This window comes from Anopheles coustani, chromosome 3 (genome assembly GCF_943734705.1).
Source record: "Anopheles coustani chromosome 3, idAnoCousDA_361_x.2, whole genome shotgun sequence".
Taxonomy (NCBI): domain Eukaryota; kingdom Metazoa; phylum Arthropoda; class Insecta; order Diptera; family Culicidae; genus Anopheles; species Anopheles coustani.
In genome coordinates this window covers 75,161,505-75,180,425 of record NC_071288.1, presented here as the reverse complement: position 1 = coordinate 75,180,425, position 18,921 = coordinate 75,161,505, and the positions used below count along the sequence as shown (strand labels likewise).

General features: G+C 44.8%; 1 protein-coding gene across 1 annotated transcript; it reads left to right on the top strand.

The window, feature by feature from the left end:
* The first annotated feature begins 9,623 nt into the window (after window positions 1-9,623).
* LOC131271595 (kinetochore-associated protein 1) lies at window positions 9,624-18,031 on the top strand. Its single transcript, XM_058273081.1, has 10 exons — window positions 9,624-9,719; window positions 9,792-10,027; window positions 10,094-10,492; window positions 10,572-10,762; window positions 10,832-11,277; window positions 11,366-12,583; window positions 13,376-14,537; window positions 14,754-15,763; window positions 16,336-17,595; window positions 17,671-18,031. The coding sequence occupies exons 1-10, from the start codon at window positions 9,624-9,626 to the stop codon at window positions 17,812-17,814; spliced, it is 6,162 nt and encodes a 2,053-aa protein (XP_058129064.1). The 3' UTR covers window positions 17,815-18,031.
* The last annotated feature ends 890 nt before the right edge of the window (window positions 18,032-18,921 follow it).

Genomic DNA, 18,921 nt, shown 5'->3' with positions numbered 1-18,921 from the left:
CAACATGAGCAACAAACGGCGGAACGGGCGTCGTTAAAAATCGCGTTTCAGAACAGGCCGTTTGTTTGTGCGTCGAGTACTTTTCTGTCTTCTGGGTGAGGGGTGGCGGGGACAGGAGCAGCGGTCGCCATGCGTAATTATGGAATAATTTATGGTTAATTTGAATCATTTTAATTTGCACCGAATTCCATCACCGTGATCTCTGGTGTGTTTGAGTTGGCAGTGTTTGCCAACGGAAAAGGGTTGGTATACAAGCAAAAGGTATTGAAAAAGAAAAAAAACCATCACCGCTGGCAGGCCCAATAGAGCACAGCCTGCCTGTCCTTTCCAACCCAACGGTTTAATCGGTTAGCTCGAGGATAATTAAGTTGTGCTTGTCACAGCGTGTTGCAATTCGCGAGTTAATTCCAGCAAATCCGATTGTGGCAATTATTCGCGCTCACCTTTTCACCTGGCGCAAGAAAAAAAGGTAAAATATAACACTGCAGCGCACAACTGGAGCGCAAATCCGTGAAACGGTTGTTCTGGCCTGAATATTTAAAAAGTTAAATTTATTGTTCACAATAAACCTGTAGGATTGGCAAACGAAGGCAATTTTTCCCACGACCAGGAGGATGCCGTAAAGTAGCTGTTACGTTTTCTTCATATGGGAAAGAAGAATACATCGATTGCAATAATATTTAAATTAATGCCCCATTCCCATTTCACTTGGTTTGTTTTGATACGCTTAACGAAGATTTGAGAAAATGAAATAAGGGATTGTGAATCAGGGTATTGTGAGAAGATCTTTTTACGAACACTCGGGAAAATCGGATAATAATGATAACTTCTTCCGATTTAAAGATCCTTTAAAGCAAAACAGAAAGCTTTTGAAACAACTCGATGGAATTAACCAATTCATTTAGAATTGTACAATAAAGTAACTCTAGAAGCATTTATTCTCATGCTTATAAAGAAAAGTTAATCTTAATTCACTGAGCATTGGCTATCAAATAAATAAAACCTTTTTGTAGGTAAAAGCTAAACATACTCATTGGATACATGCACACAAAGTATAACAGTGCAGGTGAACATTGAATCATTGATACAATTAAACACGGAAAATGATTCTGTTTCGGGATTAAAAAAAACAAATAAACAATACAAAACAAATTTGTTGACAGTTAGTAGTAATCAGAACCAATCAATAAAAATATTGCATGCTTTCTTTTTGTAAGAAAACTTGGCAGTGTATGTAATTATATGTTTTAATTACGCCAAACAAACTTAAAAAAAAAAACAAAACAGATCATCAATTGAAGAAAACTGTTTAAAGATCCATTAAGATGGATTATATAATCAAAATGCAGTGAAATGAGAGAAATATAGAAACACCTAGTCTACTGCTTGCCACTTTAGACCCCCTATAACCTCATGGAAAGCCCCTTTAGCATAACCTCTATCTTTGCATGGGTTTCATGTGATTTTAAAAATATTACTCCAACATCCATTTCCATTCTTCACCGCTCACGAACGGCCCAAGTTGTAAGCAATTCGGCAGCGGAGCGGAAGCGCCAACGCCATTCGGAACCGATTCGGGAAAACCTTCGCACCAATTTACGTGCGCGTGCGAGAGTTTCCCACTTTCCGCCCCAAACGCCCGGACGGCTTCGTCGAGCCCGGCGACTCGATCTCGATCTCCATATTTAAATCACCCGGATCAATGCGCACGCATTTAAAGCATCTTCAAGAACCGCCAGCTCCGGAGTTCCAACGGCGTACGGGGAGAGGGTTCGGGTTTTACATCCCTCTAACCAATGAAGTACCCTATCGCGAAACTCATTCAGCCAAAAATAGGTTAATGTTGCAGCACCCTCAGCGTGCACCCAAACAACCTCCCCCACCATCTCTCTGCAGCCGTTTTCTTCCTTCCCCAAAACCGACCGGGCGAGGGAAGTGTTTCCCCGGTTGCCCTCCGCCAGTGCGCCAGAGTGTGTGACAAGGTTAGATCGTAAACGCTGGGACCGCTGCTGGTAAACATGTCCATAAATACACAGTTCCGAAACCAGTTGGAACTCGCTGGCAACCTTCCGCCGTGCGCCAACGGACACGTTGCGCACACACGGCTCAGAGCTGTCCTCTCGGGCGAGGGTGAGGACGCAGGCAACGAGACGCGAAAAGCATACCGTAAGCCACCCTACGGGCAACATAAGAGACGAAGGAAAAGAGAGAAAGAAAGAGAGAAAAGAAGAAACACCCAGCCCAACCTCCTGACGTCGGCGAGTGTCAAACTCAGCCTCCATCCGGTTACGGGTTGGCTAATTTGTCAACACCTTCGTCGGTGTGATTTTTTTTTTCCACCGTGCCTCACTTTTTAACAAACGAGAGAAACTTCTCCTGCACCCGAGGCCTACGGTCGTCGGTGGTGTATGCTTCCTGTCGTATCGGGCGTGCGGCCACCACTTCTCCGCCGACCGCAACACAGACAGCTGGTTAAATTATTTCAAACTTAATCTTAATGCCATCGATGCAATCGCACAAATGCAGTTGACAACCATTACCGCTAAACGCGACGTACTAATTTGACTACCGATCGATACCGACCGTGCACGCGGTTTCTACCACCTCTTCAGCGATCGGTTCTCCAAGGCAAGCTCGGATGTTGGTTAGCGATAGGCGGTTGCGTACGAGGCGTTATTAAGAAATCGTGTCATTTAAGAGGTTCTTGTTTTCTCTCGTTTCTGAACGGTAGCAAAGGAAGGCGAAGGCATCAGTAGTCAGCGATTTATCCGTAGGAATAATATGTTGTGTTTGTTTGTCTGAAGCCCTACCGGTTCATCTATATGCAGAAACAAACGGGCTATAAATAGAATGAGAAAATGTTTTGAAATAAACAAATCTGTTGGGAGGGTCTAACATTAAATTTTTAATTCATAGTCATATATAGAAAGGATAATCTTTGACTTGTTTGAACGATAAATTACAAAGTAAAGCCAAGAAAAATAAATTGGGACTTGATTCTTAGGAAAAGTCTGACATTTTCTGAAGTCTGAGATGATTCCTGAATTAAGTAATTAATCAAATATTTTTAGTCTCCACATTCGGGACAAATCTTGAAAGAGTTTTACTTTAAGTTTCAATTCTTTTTATCAGGAATTGTCATCCCAAGACAAGAAAAACAAATCACGCCTGTATTTTGACAACAAGTCGACTTACAACAAATATTGTTTTAAATATTGATAGTATATGCACCCACAAACATATTTTTTCCCTAATAAGCTTCATTTAGTCCTTAATCAATGATTTCGGAATGCTGTATTGCCTAGATTTATAGCTGAGTTTGATTTAACTTAATGTAAAGAACATGGGAAAAGCTTTATAGTGCACTCTTTCACAACGCCGTGATACTAAAAAATATCGTTCAAATTGCATCCGCTGCAAGAACGTTGCACATTTAGCCAACCGGCTGGAAACCAGATTTCTAACCAAACACCGATTGGCAATTAATTAGCCTGGTGTGCCTACATTTGCCTACATTTGTCGTCTGGCAGCGGCGCGTTGCGGTGGTGTACTGCTACAAGAACTAGGAAAAGACACCCGGTGACAACCGGTACGATTGAGCCCTGACGTGAACGCAGAGAGGTTGACGTGCGTTAAATTGATGTCGACGATGGGCGATAGAAGGGGGAAAACAGCGCTCCAAGTCTAAGATGGATGGAATGTGGAACAATTAAACAGACTGTCGATATCGTTCCAACTCGAGTGGATCGGTTGTCTTCAGTGAATTTACTTACTTCTGGTCGAACGTTAAGTTCATGAGTTTAAACCAGAATTGAGCTCGTTTAACCATACTCAAAAATAAAGTATTGAACGTTGCTTAGAAATTGTCCAAAGTCAACGTAAATATATCAGGCCGCATAGCGTAGGACGTCTTTTTCGTAACAAAATTGACTGGTGACATCAGGAATCCTTCCAGAAGTGTAAATCGTAGGATCTGCTGGAAGGTTATTCGCTATGTTTGGAGGATTAACTTCATTAGTTTACACGCCATCCTGCCAGGCAGTCGATCAATTCCAAACCTTAAATGGATACCGACCACATACACGCCCATTCGTGTTTTTCATCTGCTCTTTTATTCGGACAACCAGTTTCGGCTGAAAAATTATTATCCTTTTCCGTTCAACAAAGTCACATATTACACAATAAGAATAAAACAAAAACCCTCCTCGCCGGTCGCCATGCATTGGCGACGGCAAGGATAAGTGGCATTTATTTCTGCACGAATGGCCACGTTTTGATTGACTCCACAAGGCTAAACCATTTACGGTTCGACACAAACCGAAACCCTCGCCGCCAGCAAGCTCACGCCCGAACGCACCGAATATTGGCGGATTTTTGGGGATTTTCGAATGCGAAAAAAAAAGCGAAGAAATAAACCACCTTCAACCTGTTTGGTGTTTAAACAAAAGCGCTGAAGCTTTTCGCAATATCCCGACGTGAGTAGAGCCAGACGCGTGCGAATCGAGAAGCACCCCCCGGGGGGGCAAACTGGCCAAGGCTCCACCTTTTGGGGTTTTGGCCCAACGGTGATCACGCTCACTTTCACCGATGCTCCCTAGGTTGGCAGTAGGTCAACCGTGGGCGAGCAGTCAACCGAAAGGAAGCTGTGCTCCCGTCGTTGGTTCGCGATGCGTGAAGATCACGCAAAAAACCAACCACATCCCCTTGTTTGGGGTGGTTTGTCGTAATCGGACGTGGTGGTTGTTTTTTAGTTTTGTTCGTTTTTGCTGGTTTTTGACCGCCTTTGACATCCGCCGGTTGCGGGATAAAATATCAGGTGTGAGCGTGCGATCAAGGTGACGTACGAGATGGATTGATAAGTTGGAAGATTCATTTTTACAAATAATTTTAAAAAAGGGTGTTTTGTGCTTTTTCCCAAAAAAAATCCTGGTTCCATTCGTGCTAACCCCAATGTTGTACAATTATGTTGTTTTTTTAGTGAATTATTATCCAATAAGCTTGTCAACTTTTTTTTAAATATTTTGCATCACTTCAAGCAAACCCAAAGAAGGGCGCTCATTGAAACGTTCCAAAACCGGGTAAATCCAAACCAGTATAATGTAATACAGGAGGCAAAAAGCCATCATCGAGGTCCACTCTTGAGAAGCCAATTTGCGCAAATTCGGAAAGTTTCGCACGCGACTGTACCGAGACGGAAGGGTTTTGTTTGGCGTTGGAACTTTCTCTCACCGATGCCGTTTTTTTTTTGGCAAAACTCTTCAAGGCATTCCGTCGAAGAAAAGTGTTGAAGTGAAACAAGGTAAATAGACATTTGTATTTGATTGTAAATAAACGCAATCAAAGTCTGATTCCTCGAAGATATCTCTTTAAATATCGAAAAGACGATGTTGAAACGGACACCCTACAGGGTTGCTTTGAAAATGTTTCTCCTCATTGAAACATAAAACTTATAGAACTACCATTTTTTTATCACGCACCTCATAATCTTTCGGACGACGCAGACAGCTTTTTGCGATAAATATGTTTAACGACCTTCAAACGGTATGATTAGTCTATAAAACGAAAGGAAGGCGGATCGTAAAACTTTGAGCCCGCGAAATGTGGCCTATTTCGTTGGATAATTTTAAAATGCATGATTTCTTAGCTCGACCACTCCGCTACAACCTCGTCCATTCCTTTCGTGAAGGCTTACCGGTGGCGGTTTTTACTGCCGGTACTGGTTTCCCTTTACAAAAAACAACTAATTATCGTACCCTTTTTTTCTTGTCCGACCCCTTCAGCGGTGTCTTTTGCAAACCGGACGCCAAACAACCCGCGAACAGATGTGTTTAACGATTTGCAATCCATCGGGGTTTAACGACGTTTTATTACTTTTTTCCCTGGCTTTCTAGCGTCAACGGTAACATAAGCTATATCTTGCTATCTACGCTACGATTTAACCGACTGGGATGGACTTACATATAAAACGGTTCAGCATCGTTACAAAGATGGTAATTTTAGAATTTTGAGACTATTTTTGTGGGGGTAAGTAATTTTCATTTTATTTACTTTGATTTTTCGGAACATTGCTACCTTTATTTACTGCAGCTTTAACATGATTTAATTTTTATTGCTTGTTTCCATATTTTAATCTTATTTTAATTGTGTACTCACCTGATGCAAACAATTCTCTGATGAACCAAAACTGCTGTCAAACGGTACTCGATAGTTTGATTTCGTTCAACCGGTTACAACAAATTTCATGCTAATTTAACACTTCAGAAGTGTAACTAAACCACCGCACGAACACGCTTTATCTTATCGATTTTTTAATCTACTCGATGGATGCTTGATTAATTTCGTGCCTGCCGTCAATCAAAATTCGAACGAGGCAGCATTGGATACGCACACAACACTCATTCACTAACGGACACCACACTCGCACCTTTTTTTAATTTGCTCCTTTTGCATGTTTTGTTTTTACTATGACGAGTGAAACGGCCGAAGGCTGCAAACAGCGAAACGTGTTTATTTAAACCTGTTTTTCCCATTTTTGTTTGAATCCATTGCACGACAAAGGGTGGACAAGGCGGAACATTTTCGCGGATTTGCCTCCCGGGGAGGCGGCGATCGATGCGACACGTCAGAGGACAGGATCATTGACCGCCCAGCTTTCGGGTGGGGAAAAATCACGCAAACATTTCTACTGCACCAACCTAACCCTAACTAGAACACGCGTCGCGATGAAAGGCGTACAAAGGGACCGATCAGACCGGAAGGGAGGTGGTTGGAAAAGCGCCGGGGAAAACCGTTGGCCACACGCGGCCGTACGTGCGCTCGACAAAGAGTGAAAGTGAACGCGATCGAGAACGAGAGCAGGGCAAGAAGAAAAACAAAAGCACGCGCTAAAAGATTGTCACGGCGATTGACGAAACTATATGGCGTTGGCTTAAGGTAGGCCGAGCCGCGACGAACCGCGTGTGTGTCTGGGGAAAGAGGATCGACTAAACACGTGAGAGAAAAAAAATTAAAAAAAAACGCACAACACGTCAACAAACGCACCACAAACCAGACGGTTTCTATTTGGCTGTCGTACAGCATCCGAGTGTTATTTATAAATTTATATAGAGAGGAGCACACTACACGCGGTACCGGGGGATCGACTGCGTTTTCGAATTTTTGTTTTTTTTTTCATTTTCTTCTTGCCTCACAAGTAGTCAAACACTTTAAAAATGGGTGAAAATGAAAGTAAACGAATTTAATTTGACCCGACCAATGACCGTTTGCAAACGTTACGAGTAGCGTGACCGTGCCTCGTGCACTTAAAAAAAGGTACAATCAAAGCACACCGTCAAAAAGAAGCAAGCAAAACACCAAACCACATCGACGTGGACCGACGATATCCTTTAGGCGATAGGAAACTGTCAATCGTCGGTAGTAACAAAAATCTGCACGCACGCAACGCCCAAGAGTCGCGGGAAACGGCGCGGAAAAAAAGCGCACCTGCTTCGGTGAAAAGCGAAAAAAATGCGACCGCCAATTGCGAGTACAACCACACAGACACACACACACAAACAGATACATTGGCCGGTACATTCTCTTTCGTGTACTTTTGAACTGGTTCGGTAGTGATCAAACGGACTACCTTGGCAATAAGTAAGTCACGTCAATGGCGGTCGAAAGCAGGGAGGTTAGTTGATGTAAATGAAAAAATATATGTAACACCATTTTGAACATAATTAGCAAGCCGGTGGAGTGTCGAAGGTTGAAGAAAATACACTGCTCGACTGCCAAGTTGCCTACTCAGGTGTACTGCACTGAACGACAACTTGCTACTACTACCACAAGTACTGGCTGATCGATCAAGCCCACAAAAAAAACTTGTACCACACCAAACGCACCATAAACTACACAGGAAAAAAGAAACTATCACTTTGCACAACGGTACACTCAGCCACTACTAGTATCGCCGGAAAAGGAAGCACAACCGATGCCGTCGACGTCGCACGATCAACTGACCACGTTGAACGAGCCACGCTCGCAGTAAACCTTTCGTAGTACATTTTACGAACTGCGAGCTTCGAATGGTAAAGTGGGGCAAAAGAGCGACCTGTGGAACAAGCAATTTTTAACTGCTTATACATACACCATTAGTGACGATTTGTTACAAACTAGCCCTGTTAACCCTCAAATTCTCAAATATTTCCATAAGATAAGCAAGAGATTTTGAAGCAACAGTACTCACGATTGGTGCCCTGCTCATTTTTGCCCCACATTGCTATATTGCAAGGAATATCGGTGAAATGCGGATTGGTGGGGTTTGAAACCGAAAGTGCCACGTGCGTCATCGGGTTTCCTTCGGCTCTGTTGGGGGGAAATGCAGCATAAATAGTATTTACACGTGGTAAGGTTAACCGCCCTTTTCTAACCCACAAAATCCTTCATAAATACAACTGCCCCACCCGATAAACACTTTGTTTATCTGCTTGCATTTAATTATTATTTTTTTATTGAGGTTCAAAGCGTTTGTTATTAGCTCGAGCTTATCTGTACCAAGTTAAAATTATCAGTCAAAGTACTTCGTGTATCAATCATTTCTACATTTACTCATTTTATACACTAGGTTTAATTTTTTTTACTTCTGTGTACGTTCCTGAAAACTACGTATTACATATATTTATTCAACAAACTGCCTGTTTTGTCACGTCCTGAAACAAGTGTCATCCAGGCGGCTATAATTATTTTCTTCACAATTCTGATTGAATGCTGTCAGTTTGAAGTTGTATGCTGTCAGTCGGTTTTGCAACAAAACCTGCTGTCAGTAATACAAAGTGTAGTAGTGATGGGGAAACTGAATCCCTACAGGGATTCGAATCTTTCGATTCAAATCCATTCCGAGATCCGGATCTTAACCCGATTGAGAATTTGTGGGCAATTCTTGATTCCAGGGTGAACAAGACTGGTGTTTCAAACAAAAATCAATATTTTGAGGCTCTTTTGCGCGCTTGGGATGAATTAAATCCCGTACACCTTAAAAACCTAGTGCAGAGCATGCCAAAGCGCCTTGCACAAGTGCTAAAAGCTAAAGGAGGGCACATTAAATATTAAGATGTATTTATTATTATTTGTTTTTATGTATATTAATAAATAGCCTTTGTGGGCACTTTTCCATGTCACTGTTTTTTTAGATACTTTTTTTTATTATTTTTTTCTCGAAATCAAAATATGTTTGTTTTCGCTTACTCATTAGTGGATCTTATATGAAATATGTTAAACAATTTACGAAAAATACTTGCAGTATATTTAGTTGGGTTGAGAAAAAAATATTGAGCGAAAATCATCAAAATTCGAAGTGGGCACTTTTCCCTGCCGGTCACTGTATTTCGCGAAGATTTTGGCGGAGATCTCCCACAAGTGGGCTGGAAACTTTTGTAAACACTTTTTTAACCAACTGTCACAACAATGGCGGAGCAAAAAACAACTTTGACCCGACCTGTCTGTTAATTGTCTTTGGTTTTGTTGACTTGTCAGCTGTCACAAATACAATTTTTCAAAAAGGGCGGTTCTAAACTGGCGTCAACAGTCAGCAGCAAACAAGCGATTGTGTTTTTGTTACGGTGTAAAAGTGTAATTATCGGTGGATTATGTGGTCCTGTGTCGAGCCTGTTTCGTCCATCGATGAGTCGATAGTGGGTGTGTTCTGCACGAATGGATTACTGCGTATTTCGAGCCAGCAAACGGTAGGAAATTATGGAAACGCGTACGCCTTACGAGACGCCATTACATACTCGATTGTCCCACAATTGTTGCAGATCACAAGAGCTCCTACCGTCAATGGTATCCTGCAGAACAATCGATTGGTAATATCGGTGGACAGTGCCATCATACTGTTTCAGGATGAAAAGCGCTGCAACGAAGCGAGTATTCTCGACGTTGAATATTCGGTCGAAACCATCACCGTCTCAGCGAGTGGTAACATTATTGTATGTGGGCTCTCAAACGGGACAATCTTTGGGCTGCATATTACCGGTGTGAAGCTGTTCGAATTGTAAGTAACGCCAGCTTTGTCTAGTAACCAAATAGATTTAATTGCAATTTTGATTTTGTTTTATAGTGCGATCGAACCAACCGACCGTGGTACCGATTGTGCATCGTTTGCCGGCATTTGCGACACGGGAAATGGACGGTTTTTGGTGCAGACCACCCGCGGCACGCTGTACCGGGTCGCACTGGATGAATCGATGGTGGAGGAATCAATCGATGCCGTGTCGAACCCCGACCAACTGGCCGATGTTGCTAAGTACGAGCGATTGATCGGTAAAAAGTTTGAAGATCGTATCGTGTGCTTCATCGCGCTCCGCCACTACCACCTGGGAAAGCAGTCCAGCGTACCGTTGATCGCTGCAGCCAATAGCGATACGATCTTTTTCTACCGCGAAGAAAAAGCCGAACAAGTTCAACTGAAACCGGAGTATAAAGGAGTGAAGAAAATGTTTACCCTTATGAACTGCGTGTAAGGATAGCCCCAGGATCGATAAGTTTTTCCTTTTTTAAGACCATACTTAAGATATTTATTTCCTCTTTGCGCTTAGTTTTGCCCTCACGAACAATGGACAGTTGTTCGAAATATGCCCATTAACGAAACTCATGTCGGAGCTACCATGCACGTTCCGAATCGACGATATTGTTACTCTGCAGGCCACGGCGGATGTTATAGAGATGCTCATCACCACAAAGGCGGACGCGAATGGAAAGAAGTTGATGAAAATTGTCAATTTCCCAAGTAAGCATCATACATCTTAGTTTGCTTACACAAAAAACGATTTATTCACACGCGCTTTCTTTCAAACAGCCATGGAAATAAAGCAGGAAATGGAAATGACCGAACATACCTGGCTGCTGCAGCAGCCGAAAAACTCGGCCAATATCTACTACATCGCCGGTCAGACCTACAAGGAGCCGGTTGTGCAGGAGATCGAGCTGAAAATACTCTCCGAGACCGATCCCTCGTTACGGCTGCTAAAGCTGCTCAAGATTGGCCGGTTGGATGAGGCGGAAGTGTTCGCGAAGCAGTTCGATCTTGACCTACAGCTCGTGCACAAGACTCGGGCCAAGCTGCTTCTCGACGAGCTCTCGACGGCGGGCAACGAGGAGACCATCTTTGGCAAATTGATGCAGGTGCTGGCGGCGGTCGACGATACGGATTATCTCACCAGCATTCGCCGGGCCAGCATTGGTGATAGAAACATGAAGAAACGCTTCCTTCAGTTTCTCCTTTCCAAAGTGTCCACCGGTGGGGTATGTGGTTTGAAGAGAAGCTAAAACAATCTTCCGATAATGACGGCCAAAAATATATTTTGATGTTTGTATGTTTGCTCTCCTACAGAACGCTGAAATGGATCCTGTGATCGATATCAACGAGCGCGTACTAAGAATCGAAACGCTGCAACTGATTGATCCGTTCGATATCGATCAAGACTGGCAGCAGTTCGTGTACCACGACAATTTACCACAGCTATGCACCGAGCTGTTCCCGAAGGACATGGATGCGGCTTGCCTGATCTGGTCGCGTCACTTTGCCAGCATCCTGCCACAGTTGGATGATGCGAAAGTGACCGCCTTGCTACGCGCCATCCCGAAGGAGACATCTCCACTGCACGTGATCCAGTGGCTGTTGCACTTTGTTAGTCCCGTGCTTCATCACCTGCCGCAGCTGATGAACCAATTGGTGCAGTTCATCGTAGGCCGCGCCAAGTCGTTCCAAAAGCTCCCGGGTTGGCCAATGATCGGACTCACGTTCATCGAGGACGCGATCAAGATCCTGCAGGAGGTGAACTTTCCGCTCATCGACCTGCGGCTTCAGTTCGACAGCAACATGGAGGAACTGCAGCGTCTCGCCGCTGCGCTGCGTGATCTCGTTACGCTAAAGCAGCAGTTTAACCTGCTAGCCAGCCTCGATTGCTACATGCAGGAGGATATGGAAAGCACCGCCTTTCGGCTGTTGCAAATAACGCCCCTCAATCTGCTCGCCCGCATCGTAACCGAGTTCCTGTACAAGTTCTTTGTCGGGCAGGAGGTAAAACTGTTCCAGCAGATCGAGCGCTACATCCAGTTTCTGGTCGCCAACCAGTACAATAGCTTCTGGGACCAGCGTTGCATCACGCTCGTGGAGCTGCTGTACGACGAGCAGCAGCAGCTTGAGATGATACTAACGATACTGCGTGCTGCCCCCGTTCCCTGGTCATCGACTGTCGCCTCGCTGCTGAAGTACGCCACCGGCGGACACCCGACCGCAAAGGAAATCCTGATCGAGCAAAAATCACAAATCCTGAAGTGCCTGAAGATCAAGTATGGCTGGAGCCTCAAGGCTCCGTGCAACGCTCGCCTGCTGGTCCAACGCGTGCTCAAAGTGCACCTGCCCGAAATGCTCGGTGATATCCGGGCCATCGTGAAGGCGTCACCGGAGCTCGCGTTCACAACCGATTTGAGCGTGCTGGCAAAGCTGGCGGAGTACGGTGACATTTTGGCCGCCGCCGAGTATCTCGATGGGCTCGAAAAGAGCCGGAAGGAGCAGTGCTGTCGGGGATCCATTGCTATGATGATCGTAAGTGGTGCCTTTTTTAAATACGCATTCATCGGAAACCCCTTTTTTAAGTCATACTAATGATCGTTGCTATCTTATTTTACTCAATATTGAACCGATTTGTTTGAAGAATATAACATAGTCCTTCCTCTCTGTAGTAAATCTTAATATCTGACCCTGTAATCGGCAGCGAAATTGTGAAATTTTGTAGGATAAACTTGAACAAAATGTATTCACCTCAAATAACACTATCAAACATTTTGAGTAAGGTTCAAGATTAAAATTTCAATTTCTCGGGACATTCTCGACTTTGTTCGGTGAAACGAACTGATAATTTTTGCTGTCGTCCCAACTAAGTATTATCAATTTTTTCTTCTTCAAACTTTTGGAATCACTTTTGTTTCCTTGCTTTTTTGAATAGATAATATATTTACTCAACATTTAAATTTTATCATATTTGCATTTTGTTTACGCTGCACTTTGTGTACGAATGTTTCGGATTACATTATTCACTTACAGTTCTGAATGTTAATTTTACCATTCATTTTCGGTAATCAACGGGCTTTTTACATTCGATATTTTGTTTTAATAACTGATTAGGCTAATTATTGTTGATTTAAAAGTTAAAACTAAGCTTTCGTCATTTTTAGACGTTTTCGTTTCGTACAACATCGCTCATATTTCTTAGACTTTTTTCTTAGATTAAGATTTTTAACATCTGTTTTTACATGTTTGCCTGCAGATGATATTGCAAAATCGTCTGCGTAGAAACCCCAAAGACTAAAATTTATCATTTCTACGTTGGTTGTGTAGCGCATGGTCGACGGAGGAAAGATTTCAAAAGACCTGGCGATGGCGTACCTCGAGGCACTTCAAATGTTGAAACACCGTGCGGAACCGCTGCAGCAGAAAAGCATCCAACAGATCGTTAACATCGTTCAGCTGCGCACCGAGTTCGGGCTGTCCGTAACGTGTCAAAGTTTCAACGACGCTTCCGAACGCTCCGCACTGCTCCAGGCCGGCATTCGATTCGTGCTCTCCAAGATCAAGGACAATCGGGAACAATTTCTCGACCTGCTGCTTGGTGCATCCCGCCGCCTTTCCTCGCTGCTCCGGTACAACCTGCTGGACTGTCTGCACGAAGTGATGCTGCTGCTGGACAACGTCCACATGAGCTGCTTGCTGGCGGCCCAGCTTCCAGAGATGTCCGATTTGCGCCAACCGGATGCGTTCACCCCGGTACACCGCATCGTGTCGCTGCTGTTGGCCCAGCAGATGAGGCTCCTGCATGACAGTGGGTGCTCCGGTTGGGTCGAAGATCCGCTTACCTTCCCCATCTGTCGCGAGCTACTTTACCGCACCACCGGCGGATGCCCCGCTCAAACGGCTATCCGGTTCGAGCTGCTGCGCTGGATCCAGATCGGCGTGCGCTACTACCCGTCCGGAATTGAATTCGAAAGCCACCGCCGTACGATCGTTCCCGAGCCCGTCTTTAGCTCCATGTACGAGCGGCTGTCGAAGGAAACCATCGTGTCGATGAACGGAAAATCCCCACCAACAAACGGCCACTCGAAGCGGGAATCGCTTTCCACGTTCGACGTGGTAAACGATGACTTCGATCAGGTGACCGTGCCGCGGAACCGGCACGTGCAGGAACAGGAAACGATCGTCAAGTGTGTGGGGTTGGCGATGCAAGTGCTGCTGTGCCGAGTGCGGGACGCCAAACCGTCGCAAACGTTCGTGCACCTGTTGCAGCGGATGGAACCGATGGATGAGGTGTTAATTTCGAACGAATTCCAGACCACCCTGGACCATCTAATCCGGGCGAAACAGTACCCTCCGGTGGTGAACGTCGTACACTTGCTGATGTCTTACAAGCCCGCGATCGGGTTGCTTGTACCGATGAACTACGCCGAGAACGTGTATCGTAAATCCATCAAGTATATGCTATCGCAGAAGGACCCCAACTACAGTAGTAAGTATTTAATTTACAAAACTTCAATACGCCAAACCAACCTCTTTCCTGTTTAGATCGATTGCAAATAAGTTGCGAAAATTGCCGGCTGGGAATTGAAGTTCGAATAAATGAACGATAATGAACTGGTAAAGAGAGGCGGTGTAGCAATGTAGGCACTAAGATGCGGAGTACCATTTTCCTTCTTAAAAATATTGTTTTTTTTTTTAATTTAAGGTGCTATAATGACGCTATTTACGTGCGAACAGCGTGATATGTGCTTGGATTACTTGCGAACACAACTTACCAACGAGTCGCAACGCGTTTCCCTGCACACGCTGCTCGAGTTCTACTATTTCACCCTCGGACAGGAGGAAAAGGCGGTTGAGGAGCGGAGGCAACGTTTGCGCTACACGCTCTTCCACGAGCTGTGTAAGCTGGACCCGGCCCTGAAGACGAAGAAGGCGTTCGTCTTCCACTCGCAAGCGGACCTAATGAAGGAGCTCACGCACAAGCTGATCGGCGTGGAGCTGCTGCGCAAGATGAGCGACGCGTTCAGCTGGGATTATCAGCAGATGGTGGTTTCGCAGATCGTCACCTACTTCGGCCGCCAGGAGCTCTCCTTTACGGTCCACACGGACGAGTTTGGGCACGAGCAGGTACAGGTGCACGATACATCGGAGGCGATGCTGGCGCAAGTGCGGCCATACCTCGACGAGATCGGCAACGCGGTGCTACTGTGCTCCCAGCTGACCAAGTACATGGAGCATGCGAACAGCTACTTCTATGAGCAGTTTTTCGCCATCTTCGACATCTTGGCGCAGTTCAGCGAGGCAAGCGACGAGATTGTCCACTGGCGTAAAATCCTAGGCTACATGCAGTCGACGCTCACCGGCCGCCGACGGCACCGGCCCGCCCAGGCCGAGCTGGAGGCGTGGATGCGGGTGCACCCGGATGGCGATATGCTGCCGGAGATTGCCAAGTTTCGCTACCCGTTCTGGTTGTTCGTCCGCCAGCCGTTGAAGAGTCTGCTCAAGGACGACATCACGATAGAGAACTACCGCAAGCTGCTCGTGCTGGTGCACATGAAGGCACTCCTGGAGGGGTTGGACCCGAACGAGATGAACGACTACTTCTGCCGCTCGACCGTGGTCAACTCGATCAACGAGTACAAGATACAGCACAAGGAACTATTCCAGCAGTCCGAGTGGAACCGACAAACGAAGAACAAAGCGTTCTTGCAGGCGGTAAGTTGGAGCAGTGCTCGGAATTCTTATAAACGCACCCTCGTTTTAATTCTTAATTTTCTTTTTTTGAACAAAGTTTTGTAGTTTTCAACGATATGTTTCCCTTTGACTACATTAGTTTGAGAATTTTTCTGAATCAATTCTGAATCAAATCATTAAACGACAATAGTTAAAATTAAAACGACAATAGTTTTTAAAAGGAAATTCCTAAAACGCAAAATAATATATTTTCAATTCATCATGATGATCATCTTAAAACTCTGCAACATATGCTTAGTTTATGTGATATTTTTCAGAAGTATTAAAAACATGATTCGGCATCCTTTTGATCCAATTCACTGATGATGCGAAGAATGAAAAATTGATTTTCAGCAAGATAATAGCCGCGATCTTCTTTCAATCAATCAAATTCAATTCAAAATCAAATCAACATCGCGAAATTATTTCAACAATAGTAAGTTAAGAATTTAAAGCAGTGCGATTAACTGAATTTCACGCAGTGCGCAAAAACTGCACTGGATGAAAAAAAGGAATTGTGGCTAAACCACATTGAGTTATCTTTTTGTTTGCAGATCCTCCGCATCGTAGACTCAGTAATAGATCGATCGTCGAAGCTGCATATTCTGTACTACATCGCGTGCAACGCCCTGGACGGGGACGATCAGGTGAAGGCGGCCCACACGTGCTACAAGTTCGCCCGCAACTACGAACAAGAGCTGTCCAACATTCCCGAGGCGAAGGATAAAATGGAGAAGATCTACCGCAAGTACCCGGTGCTGCGGACTCAGCAGCTACTCCAGCAAAACGGGGTGACGGACGAGAAGCAGTTCCAGCTGGTGAAGCAACCGCAAGAGCTGATCCGGGCACTGTACAGCGACTCGTGCTTCCAGAAGGTGAAGGTGAACGATCTCGCCGCGGATATTGGCAAGCTGCACAATCTCGATGTCGAGGCTATCCAGGTGGCGCTGCTGCAGAAGTGGCTCACGATGTTCGGTGGTCCAGGGCTAGGTGATGGCTTTGAGGAGATGATGGAGGAGACCCTGTACGACGATCACAACGTGTCCGACCAGAGCCAGGAGGACGAAACGAACGTGCACGAGTGTATGGCCCGGGCCTACTACATCCTCAGTAGCTGGGAGCGCTCGAAGAGTGTCGAGTTTCTGGTGGCCCAGCTCAACTCCAGCGTGGACGCATCGACGGGCTCATCCGACATCGGCAAGCAGCTACAGATCTACCAGTGCTTTAGCAAACTGGCGAACGACAACTGTACCTCGTACCAGGAGTTCTTCACGCAGAACCGCTACGTGGCGCTCCGGTGCGTTCATTTGCTGAAATCACTCGGTATGCATCACCTGTCGATCGGAAAGTTCGAGAGCGCGGACAAAATGGCGCTGCTCAAGATGCTCTGGCAGTCACACGCTACCAACCCGAAGGGCCTCGAGGCGCTGTCGCTCATCTGCATCGGGTATGGCATCTACGTGCCGCAGGTTTGGAACGGCATCCTGAAGCAGATGGCCCGGCTCGGGCTGGTGTCGAACCTGCGCGCGCTGATCGACGTCGTATCGGCCCAGCGACAGCTGTTCGGGCTCGAGGGGTACCGGATGGCGTGGGAGATACTGATCAAGGAGCCGTTCCGCAGTGCCAACCGGGAGCAATCGCTTACGGAGGACACCATGCTCGCCCGCTCGCTGGTCATGCTGCAAAAGTGTCCGATCTCGTTCCGGTTGAACCTGCTCGAGGTGGCAGACGTTTGCATTAACGTGAATCGAGTGAACATGGGTGCCGTGCTGATCGGGTTCGCCACCGATGAGCAAAAGGAAGCACTGAAGAAGGTATGGCCCCCGGGATGTTGTGTGTATCCGAACTGAGGCACCGTTTTAACTAATCTCATTCCCTTTTTCTTACAGCTGATCGCCAACCTAACCGCACCGAATTTGATCGAGCAAATACGAGAGCTAGAAGAGTTTGGTCTAGTGACTACCATTACGAAGGCCGTATGCAGAGAATTAAAGCTTAACGAATCGTCACCCCCGACAAAGCGATGGCGATAAATAGCGATGGTGGTCGCCCTTCGGTACTTATTCACCCATTTTAATCCCTTTTGTTAACTTAACGCCATATGTATTAGTTGTTAAAGTCAAAATAATTAAAAGCATTCTTAAGCAAATCTATTATCGTCGTTAACAATACGAAATTATGCGATCTGAAATAATTTTTTTTATAAAACCGAAAAATGTACTTAAGATTCTCAAGATAGAACAGTATTAGGTTCGCAAATAAATAACGGCCCCCAATGACCACTCCCGACAGCTTGTCTTGCTTTGAGCAGCACCTCCGTAAACATAGAAGAGCATCATCAGGGCATATCGTTACGACTGAACTAATTAGGCACGATACGGAAGGAGGGGTCAAGGGCGTAGTATTTTTCCGAATTGGAATACGCGGTTTATCCGAAAGGTAGAACAAATTTGTTCTTAACTTAAGTAATATAGAATAATGGGCAATACTTTTATTGGACTAGTTTTTTCTAATAAAAACGACACAAGTACAAAAACGGCCGTTATTACTTTGCGTACCTTATATATTCTATCATATTATCATTTACGATTCCTTTTATCTGTTAAACAAAACAGTTTTCAGTAACGACCCATATAAATTAAATACGTTATTCTTTGAACAGCATTTAAAAAAAAAAACTTGAAAACAAATTTCCCAAAGTGTTTATAAGTAAGGCAGAGTACAGTTGGTCCCCGCAGTACGCGAATGTTTGGGACCGAACGCAATAGCGTATATCGAATTTTCGCGTATTGCGGATTTCCTCTGCCATATCGTTTATACCCCATATTGAAGAGTTGACACTGAGAGGGAACCGCTTATTTAACATATCTTTTATCCAAATAACTAATGAGTGTTCCATTTCTTATATTGCATAATAATATCTCTGTTAAAAAGTGCATATTAAAAACTTCATTCTACCAAAACAAAGTAAAATTGACTAATCAAAACTCGAGCAACGCTATGAGCTGTCAGTTTTAAAAAATCGCGTATTGCGAATTCGCGTATATCGAGTATCGCGTACTGCGGGGACCAACTGTATTATGGCGAAACTAACATTTATGTTTAATTATAAAAAGTTTAAAAAGTAGTAACAAAATTCA

Excerpts from the sequence above, each read along its gene's own strand:
- LOC131271595 (XM_058273081.1), top strand. The coding sequence starts at position 9,624 with ATGTGGTCCTGTGTCGAGCCTGTTTCGTCCATCGATGAGTCGATAGTG. Across the intron at positions 11,278-11,365 it reads CCAAAGTGTCCACCGGTGGG|AACGCTGAAATGGATCCTGT; the intron begins GTATGTGGTTTG and ends GCTCTCCTACAG. Across the intron at positions 14,538-14,753 it reads GAAGGACCCCAACTACAGTA|GTGCTATAATGACGCTATTT; the intron begins GTAAGTATTTAA and ends TTTTAATTTAAG.